We start from the raw sequence: 10136 nt of genomic DNA, 5'->3' as shown, positions 1-10136 counted from the left end.
CTGACGCTTGGGATGTGGGGGTACCAACTGGAGCCCCTTCTGAAGTTGACATCTATCCTCAGCCAGTACTTGGGCCCGCCGGGGGCTCTGCACCCTTTGTCCCAGCTGCCTCCCCTCCCCCGAGGGCCCTCTCCTCCAGCTGGCATCTCTGGGAACGCGGGCTCCCCTGGCTTCAGGCCTGCAACCCGGGGCGGGCGAGGAGGGGGTAGGCCCACACGTGACCCGCCCCCCCTCCGGGCCAACACGGCTCGCGGACGGGAGACCGGGGGGGTGGCCGGGTCAGGGCGGGGGGCGGTGGCCGGGTCTGACCTCGCCGCGCAGCTGGCTGCCCCTCCACGAAATCAACAAAGTCTTGCGCCTCCAAACCCAGGCCCCTGGTGGTTGGGAAGGGAGACCTGCCTTGGGCAGCGGCCGTGGACGCCCGATCCGGAGGGAAACCAGGGCAATTCTCCGAGGGTGGGGGTAGGAGGGGGAGGGCTGCGGGTCCAGGGGATGGTGGCCCGCGAGCAGGCTCTTCCTCCATGCCTCTCTCGGCCTCGCCTCGCTCCGCCCCGCCCGCCCGGCACCGAGTCCTCCGAAACCCATAGGCAGAGGCGACCCTCCCGCCTCCCCGCCCGCTCCGCGCTCGCCCCGCCTCAGCGCACTTTAAAAGTTTTCTCTGGCTGGGACGCGGGCGTCGCGAGCCATGGCTGTCTACGTCGGGATGCTGCGCGTCGCGAGGCTGTGCGCCCGGAGCCCGAGGGTGCTGGGGGCCCGGGTCGGCCTCTCCCGGGTTTGGCAGGAAGCGAGGTTGTGGGGCGTCCGTCCTCTCAGGTACGCGGCCCTGGAGGAGAGGGACGGGTCAGTCCCCAGGGATGGGGTCTTGAGGATCCTTCAGAGCCTCTCTGGGGGCCGATCGCGCTCAGGCTGGGAGGTCCTCGGCTGCCCCACCTCCGCCGGGTGGCGCACGCCAAGGAGTAGGTACCCCCCCCCCCCCCCCCGCACCTGCACTCAGGCAACAGGAAATGCTGGCCTGTCCCAGCAGACTGGTGGCTGCAGCTGGTGGCTGTCAGGGACCCTGCACTGACTCTGGGCTCTGGTCCGGGGCTTTAGGCTCTCCCATTGGTGGGCACACTGATGACCAGAAGTGGAGCCTCTAGCAGCCTGTCCTGAGGGGGAGGGGCAAGGGCAAGGCCTGTGCTCTGTCTCCAGGACACTGCCTCTGAGCTAGACCCCTTTCACTGATAAACTCGGGGACCTCCCACGCCATGTTGTCCACCCCAGGCCACTAAGCTCTGCAGTGTCTGCTCTTCTCACCAACTGCTAACACTGCTTGGCTCCTTACTACTTACTGGGTCTGTTTTCTTCTGTCCTTAATGCAGAGGGTGGGATGGGGGCTGGCAGGTGGAGGATGTGCTCTGCAGCAGTGAACTAAGTTAATGCTACCTCTTTGTAAGTCTGCAGTTGTGAAATTGTGTTGATTAAGCAGAACTGGGCTCCCACTGATATGATCAGTGGTGGCTTTTACCTTCAGCACCCAGCAGAGGGAGGCCTGGGCACCAATGAGTCTGCCCTGCCACCCAGCTAGGCCACATACTAGGTCTGGGGTCAGGACACAGCTTTGAACACCAGATGGAGTGTAGGCCTGGGCATGGAAAAGGGACAAGAAGCCGGAAGAGGTTTCTTGTCTGAGAGAACTGCTTGTTTAAAAAAACAAAAGAAGGAGGAGGGAAGTTGGAGGGAGACAGCAGACTCTTCTTGGGCTGGAGTTCCAAGATCACAGTGTTTTGAACATGCTGGTTTCTGAAGATGGAAAGCATATGCCGTGCTTTCGGATCACCAAGCCTAATTTTCTGGGGAGACCCAGTGGCTCAAGGAGCGTCAGCAGATGGGATTCTGATGAAGAAAACAATTCTCCTCTAGCTTGGTCACTCACTACCTCCCGGTGCCTCCCCAGGCAAGCTCTGCCATGGCTAGCCTGTAGCATCCAAGCCTCACCTCTGGTCTTCAGGATGCTCCTGAGACTGTGAGGGCTTTCCTTATTTACTCTCCAAAGTGAACATGTTTCATGATGCTAGGTCAGGCCACCTTTGGCCACATGGTATCCTTCCTGACCTTTGACTTTATGTGCAAACAAAGCAGACCTCTTGCCTGCTACAGGCTTACAATCACGGATTAGGGGCACCAGGCCTCAGAGAAATTCTGACTCTGTCAGGAGGAGATCCATGGATCCAGAGAAAGATTTCCTGAGCATTTGGCCTAATTCCCTTCCATGCCTGCCACTCCCTTGTGCTTAAGGCCTTGCCTACTGACTGTGGTGGTTTAACCTGATTTTGTTCCTACATTGCTCTTAAGAAACCCTCAAGAGTCTCAAGCATTCAACAGATATTCCTGAGCGCTTACACCATGCCAAGCACAAGGTGGATGCTGTTGTTATGAAAGCCAGAGAACCCAGTCTTCCAGGAACTTGTAGTCCAATGAGGGAGAAGATAAGTCAGCATGATTACTACTCAGTGTTCTAGGAGCCATGGTGTGAAAAACTCCCGGACTTCTGTACTTTACTGTTTCTGATCTGGTCACGTACAACCTGCTTTCTTTCTTTCTAGGATTTGTTGATTTATTTTTTGGCTGTACTGGGTCTTCATTGCTGCACACGGGCTTTCTCTAGTTGCAACAAGTGGGGCTACTCTCTAGTTGCAGTGTGCCAGGCTTCCCATTGTGGTGGCTTCTTTTATTGGCCAGAGCACGGGCTGTAGGCTCACGGGCTTCAGCAGTTGCAACACATGGGCTCAGTAGCTGCGGTTCACAGAGTCTAGAACACAGGCTCAGTAGATGTGGTGCACAGGCTTAGTTGCTCCATAGCATGTGGAATCTTCCCGGACCACAGATCAAACCGGTGTCCCCTGCATTTCAGGGTGGATTCTTAACCACTGAACCACCAGGGAAACCCTAGACTGCTTTCTTGCTGACCAACACCCCATGCCTGTTACTTATCAGATCCCCAGTTTTACCTGTTAGGAAAAAGCAAGAACTTTTTGGGTTATAGACTAGACTGTATAGATTGCTTTGGGTTATAGCCCTGGCTCCTCTACCTACTTGCTACATGACCTTAAGTACGTTACCTAACCTTGGAGCCTATGTGGAGTTTGTCACTAATGCTACTGCTTGCTGTACTGACAAAGGCTTGCTCTTCTCAGTCTTTGTTTTGGGGCAGGGTTGGTCCCTGAGAACCTCCAGATGGGGTCTGTGTAGAAATTTCAAGTGATTTGAAGGTAGGAGAGGAGTCCCTCAAGAAAGTGTCCTCTTGCTTGCATCTGGTTCCTCTCATGGCTAGTTACCAAGATGTCAGCCTCTGCCAGGCCCAAGTCTAGCCCTTGGATCTGCTGGACAATCCCTTATCCACCCAAGTCAGGGATGTCCAGAGTCTTTTTTCCAGAAGGAAAGAAGAAACTGTCCATTGCTGTCCAAACCTCCTGAACTACCAACGCCTTCCCTGCTTCCCCAGGGAAGGCAGATAATCTAATCTGGAGCTTCAGGCACTCTTGGAGGACAGAATCTGATGCTGATTCCTGGTGAACCTATGATAAACAGGTTTCCTTCAGACCTCGAAAGCTGGCCTGGGGCTGCCTGAGAGGCAACTGTATCTGGGGTGCTGGAAGCACTCAGAGGTGGTGAAGACAGAGGGAACCATGGCTCAAGCCTCTCAGAATCGGGTGTGACCCTCAGTGAGGGTGGCGGGGTGCCTCCAGTGACTCAGCGCTGATGGTCGGGGCAAGGGTGTGAATGGACTTCATGGAACACCTTCCAGAGGGATGACTATAATCAGGTGGGACTGGTAGTGGAAGCTATAAAGGGATGTCCCTGTATCAGGGGATTATATTAAGCTACGAATTATTTTGGGTAGAAATCAATGTACAAAAATATGCTCTTCTCATAATCTACCGAAGATGATTAACAAAGTATTTGGTAATGATATCTCTACTCATTACTCCAGTCTAAGTGTAATCATAGAAAATAAACTATAAACGTGGACACTGGACATTGTAATCAGTGAATGGTACACAATGGTTTTAGTTACGTCTCCTGCCTTGCATGCAATCGGTATGCAATCCACTGTGGAGGTCCAGTGTGGGATACAAGGATGAGTAAACTTGTTTCCAGATACTTCTTTGCCTAAAAGGGATCTGCAGATAAGGATCACAGACCCACTGATTCAAGGCAGTAAGGGTGCTCAGTCAGAGCAGGGAAGAATCTGATAGGTTGGAATGGGATTAGGTTAGACTTCCTAAACAAGTTGGGATTTGAATCTTATCCCTCCAGTAACAGGGCTGTGGTTTGAAGGATGAAGCCTATATACTTGTATAAACCCTTGCCTGTGCTTGAACTCTTTAAACCCTGGGTATGAAGCCCTCCCAACATCCCCACATTATTTATTTATTCAATCTACAAAGACTTTGGAACCAGACAGATCTGAGTTCAAAAGAATCACTTTCTAGCTTTGGGACCAAGTTGAACTTAAGACTTTAGTTTTGTGTAAGTTTTGTTTTGTACTTGTGAGAATTAAATGAGGTCACATAAGAAAATCCATAACCCACAGCCTAGCACTCAGATTTTCAACCCACTGCATTGATGAGACTATGATACAGATAATACTTATGAAACAGTGGCTTTGCACACTCCTTCAATGACCCCAAGGCCCACAGGTTAGAGCCTTGCCTGGAGAGTAGGAGAAAGACAGTTCTAGCAGAGGCAACTGCTTGAACCAAGCTGTGGCTGCTCTGTGTTGGCAGACCTATCCATGCTTATGCTGAGTGTTAGTATAAAGGGCTGCTTTCCCCCACCCCCAATTATATACTGAACAAAGTACAGAATATAGTTTCATCTCTTGAAGGGGCCTTGCTAGAAGACTGTCCTGATAAATGACAGGTACCACTAACTCTGCCAAGTGCCTCTCCCTTTAGAAATAAACAAGCTGTTTTTCTAGTTTAGAAATCATGTTCTGTGACTCTCATTGGCATGTATGTGTTTTTCAGTTTAGGAGTCAGGTGACAGGAAAGCAAACCCAGCCTTTGTATGGCTTAGTTCAGTATGGCTTTCGGCAAGTCCCTCAACCTCTCTGGACCATGATTTCTTTGTAAAATGGACCACTTGGACAAGAAGCACTCTACAATATTTCTGTGGACATTTTGTGATTTCCAGGGAGTCTGGGCTTTGAGGCTTGGATCCCTGAATCCAAGAGGGCTGTGGTGGAAGTTCGAAGCCTTAATACTTATATGAAATGTTACTTGTGCTTGAACCCTTATGAACTCATCCTAACCTCTGGACTCTCTGGTTTTCTCTAGCCCTCTGTGAGTGAACAGAAAACATTGAGGGTTTGACCCTAGAAAGTAAAGATCTAAACCTTGTATGTGGGGTTTTCCTGGTGGCTCAGATGGTAAAAAATCTGCCTGCAATGCAGGAGACGTTGGTTTGATCCCTGGGTTGGAAAGATCCCCTGGAGAAGGAAATGGCTACCCACTCCAGTATTTTTGCCTGGGGAATTCCATGGACAGAGAAGACTAGTGGACTACAGTCCATGGGATCACAAAGAGTTGAGCATGACTGAGTGACTAACACTTTCACTTTCTTTTTCAAACCACGTATGTGCCTTAGTGATGCCACCAAGGGCAACTGTTCTGAATCAGCCTTCACCCTTGACTTCTGTGTACTTTCCCCAGTAGCTCGGAACAGTGGCCCAGTGGAAAATCTGCAGCATAGATGCCTCCCGTCCCCAAGTATTTCAGGCTTTTGAAAATGCCCTCTGTCTTCTACAAACACGCATACACTATCAGTTTTATTGGAGTTAAAAACGGAAGCTTCCACCAATATAGAGTGCCCTGCCCAAAATCTTTATTGTAGCTCTTACCACTCTGGGGTTCTTTGTAGTCTGTGTTCTTTGTAAGCTGTGGACTCCATCAGGAAGGTTATGTTGGGTGGTGGAAAGACCATGGGACTTTATGGTATAATGCAACTGTAAAATGTACAAATCATAAGTGTGCAGTTTGATGAATATTAACAAATGTATACACCCATTACTCAACACCCCAAGATATAAAACGTGTCCATAACTGTAAAGCACTGCTATTCGGTAGAAATATAATGTGAGCCACATATGGAGTGTCATGTTTTTCAGTAGGCATATTTTTAAAAGTAATAAGAAATAGGCAATAAGTTTAATGATATATTTTCTTTAACTTAGTATAGCCAAAGTATCATTTCAGCATGCAATCAATCATGTAAAAATTGCTAAGGAGGTATTTAATATTCTTTATTTCATGAAGTCTTCTGAATCTTGTGTGTATTTAACACTTACAGAATGCTTCAATTCAGACTAGTCATGCTTCATGTGTTCCAGAGACCCATGTGACTGGGCTGCCATAGAGATAGCACAGCTCGAGAAATTTCTGTAGTGCCTCTTTCCAGTCAGTTCCCTCCCCAACCAGAGATTATCACTATTCTGATTTCTAATCTCTATAGATTAATTTTGTCTATTCTTGAATCTTAGAATGTATACTCTTGTGTCTAGTTTCTTTTGCTCAAAAACCAAGGCTTGCTTTGGGGAGAAGTGACCTATTGATCTTGACAAAAGAATTCATGGAAGTGTGTGTTATACATTAAACAGTTTAGCCTTCCTTCATAACCGTGGGGAAAAGGACATGATCTCCTGTGCCCAATATTTCACCTCTTGGGTGTAGCAACAGAAAAGTAGGCTGAGAAGTGGGGTCCTCAGAAGAGGTGTAACAAATGTGTCCGGGGACTGTCCCAGCAGAGAGCGGTGCAGACAGTGTGACTTCTAGGCCCACTGAACTGGGCAGCCCAGTTATACTTTGTGGTCCTCAATATTTTCTCATCTAAGAGCTGTTTTTTTAATTAAACATTTTATTTTGAGATAATTGTACATTCACATGCAGTTGTAAGAAATAACACAAACAGATCTCATATAGTTTCCCCCAATGATAACATCTTGCAAAACGGTGGTGCAGCAGCGCAGCCGGGATATTCGCACTGATACCGCGTCACCACTGCAAGGATCCTTCAGGTTTCCCTGTTACAGCCACACCTACTGTCCCACTTCCACCCCTCCTTAGGACCGCTCACGGTCTGGTTTCTGTTCTCCTTTAATTGGATTTCATCATGTCCAAAGGTTATGTAATGGAGTCATACAGTATACAGTCTTTCAAGACTGGTTTTTTCACTCAGCATAATTTCTGGAGATTCATTCAGGTTGTTTTGCGTATCAGTAGTTCCTTTTTTAATTGCTAAATAGTATTCTTTGATATGGGTGCACAGTTGGTTTAACCATTCACCCACTGATGGACATTTGGGGGTGTTTCCAGTTTTTTCAAATAAGGCTGCTGTATGCATTCATATGGAGAAGGCAATGGCACCCCACTACAGTAGTCTTGCCTGGAAAATCCCATGGACGGAGGAGCATGGTAGGCTGCAGACCATGGGGTTGCGAAGAGCCGGACACGACTGAGCGACTTGACTTTCACTTTTCCCTTTCATGCATTGGAGAAGGAAATGGCAACCCACTCCAGTGTTCTTGCCTGGAGAATCCCATGGACGGAGGAGCATGGTAGGCTGCAGACCATGGGGTTGCGAAGAGCCGGACACGACTGAGCGACTTCACTTTCACTTTTCCCTTTCATGCATTGGAGAAGGAAATGGCAACCCACTCCAGTGTTCTTGCCTGGAGAATCCCAGGGACGGGGGAGCCTGGTGGGCTGCCGTCTATGGGGTCTCACAGAGTCGGACACGACTGACGCGACTTAGCAGCAGCAGCATGCATTCATATACAGGTTTTTGTGGGATTGTAAATAAGTCTTTGTTTCTCTGGGAACATAATTGCTTATAGTTCTTCTCAGTATCTTCAGGAGATTGGTTCCAGGACCCCTGCAAATCCCCAACTCTGTGGTGGTCAAGTCCTTTATACAGCATGGCAGTAGTGCAGGCAGCTCTCCCTGTCTCCTGTTCCACGTCTGCGTATGGAACCTGTGGATACAGGGGGCCAGCTAGATGTGTTTCTTTAGGATAATTGTCAGCAGTGCAATGGCTGGCTTGTATGGTAGTTGCGTGTTTAGTTGTACAGAAATTGTCTGTTTTCCAGGATGACTGTACCATTTTCCATTCTCACCAACAATATATGAGCGATTAGCATCCTCATCAGTATTTGGTATTGTCATTGTTTTTAATTTTTGTCATTCCAGTAGGTGTATAGTGATATCTTATTGTGTTTTTAATACACATTTCCTAATGGCTAATGATATTGAGTAACTTTTCATATGCTTATTGTATATCCTTTTTGGTGACATATCTCTTTATGTCTTTTGCCCATTTTCTAGTTGAATTGTTTGGTTTTTTTACTGTTGAATTGTCAGAGTTCTTTATGCGTTCTGGATACTAGTCCTTTGTCAGATGTGTGGCTTGCAAATATTTTCTGCCACTCTGTAGCTCATCCTGTTGTCCTCTTTAACAGGATCTTTCACAGAGCGGAAATTTTTAATTTTGCTGAAATTAGTTTATTAAGTTTATAGATTGTGCATATAGTGTCAAGTTTAAAAATTTATTGCCTACCCCTAGATCCTGAAGCTTTTCTCCCATATTTTTCTCTAGATTTTAAAAAATATTTAATTAATTAATTTGTTTACTTATTTTTGGCCGCACTGGGGCTCTGTTGCTGTACGTGCGCTTTCTCTAGTTGCGGCAAGTGGGAGCTAATGTTGGTTGTGGTGCGTCGTCTTCTTATTGCAGTGGTTTGTCTTGTTGCGGAGCACACGCTCTAGGCGCACAAGCTTCAGTATTTGCAACATGTGGGCTCAGTAGTTGGGGTGTGCAGCTCAGTAGTTGTGGCTCGAGGGTCCTAGAGCACGCAGGCTTCAGTAGTTCTGGTGCACAGGCTTAGTAGCTCTGTGGCATGTGCGATCTTCCTAGGCCAGGGATTGAACTGGTGTCCCGTGCGTTGGGGCGGATTCCTATCCACTGTACTAGCAGGGAAATCTGCCTGTTGGTCTTCGTTCTGGCACACAGACTTCTCTCTAGTTGTGGTAGACTGGCTTAACAGTTGCAATGCATGGGCTTAGTTCCCTGACCAGGGCTCAAATCCACATCCCCTGAATTGGAAGGCAGATTCTTAACCGCTGAACCATCAGGGAAGTCCCTCTAAATGTTTTTCAGTTTTAATGTTTTACATGTAAGTCTGTGGTCTATTTTGAAGGGTGTTTTTCCCTTAAGAGACAGGTTGAAATTCCTATTTTTTGCTGAGGACCTTTTAACATTATAGTCATTCTTGTGCTCTTGGTGGCCACTGTACAGTAAAATGGCCATCAATTAAGAAAATGACCATTCACTAGTGCTCTGGATTTTTATCTGTCACAACAGCATCTACATTTTCTTAAACACTAGGTTGCATGTTGTAGCTGGTATACATGTGGCACTCATCTTCATGGGTACATAAAAAGTTTAACTTTCTTTCAGGGTAAAATAGATATTACAGTTTAAAAGTTGTTCCCTCCTTCACAAGCATCTGCCATCTCTATTCCCAGATCAACCACCAGCCTAGTGTCTTTCTGCAAATAGCGAAAGGAGCCCCTCTACACCTTTGAGAATGCAGCCCCCATGGTGTGTGGGTCAGTCCAGGGGCTGCTGGGTTGAATAATGAATCTTGGGGTGATGAGCAAGCGAGATGGAAGAGGAGCACCTGCCTCTCATTTGCCATGAGCTAGATGTACTGGTACACTTAGCTGGAACTGTGTCTTACACAAGGGTGAGTGTATTGACTGAGGACTGAGGCTTGCCCAGGAGGATAGGATACCACATGAACATCACGGGCAGCCTGGGGCCCTTCCTGTTTGCATTAAAGTTCATCTTGTCCTGGCCCTTTACACAACAGGTCCAGTGGGTCATTCTGTCCCTCCCAGCAAGTTGTTCTATCTTTCGAATGTTGAAATACCCTTCCTAGAAGATTATCAAGCCTCTTATATTTTTTTTTCTTAAAAATTTCACATGGAAAAAAATTTTTTAACACAATCATATGATCAAATAACAAGCACCTGTGTACCTACCACTTCAAATTAAAATATAGCCATACTTGTTACACAAAACTACAAATAAAATAA

General features: G+C 47.5%; 1 protein-coding gene across 1 annotated transcript in view; it reads left to right on the top strand.

The window, feature by feature from the left end:
- The first annotated feature begins 563 nt into the window (after window positions 1–563).
- Window positions 564–10136, top strand: part of ACSF2 (acyl-CoA synthetase family member 2) — a 31555-nt gene continuing 21982 nt past the window's right edge. The window contains exon 1 of the mRNA XM_019981985.2: window positions 564–813. Coding sequence (XP_019837544.1) covers window positions 686–813 — 128 coding nt within the window. The 5' untranslated portion in view covers window positions 564–685. The remainder of the gene's footprint in view (window positions 814–10136) is intronic.

This window comes from Bos indicus, chromosome 19 (assembly GCF_029378745.1).
Source record: "Bos indicus isolate NIAB-ARS_2022 breed Sahiwal x Tharparkar chromosome 19, NIAB-ARS_B.indTharparkar_mat_pri_1.0, whole genome shotgun sequence".
Taxonomy (NCBI): Eukaryota; Metazoa; Chordata; class Mammalia; order Artiodactyla; family Bovidae; genus Bos; species Bos indicus.
This window is presented reverse-complemented; position numbering and strand designations above follow the sequence as displayed.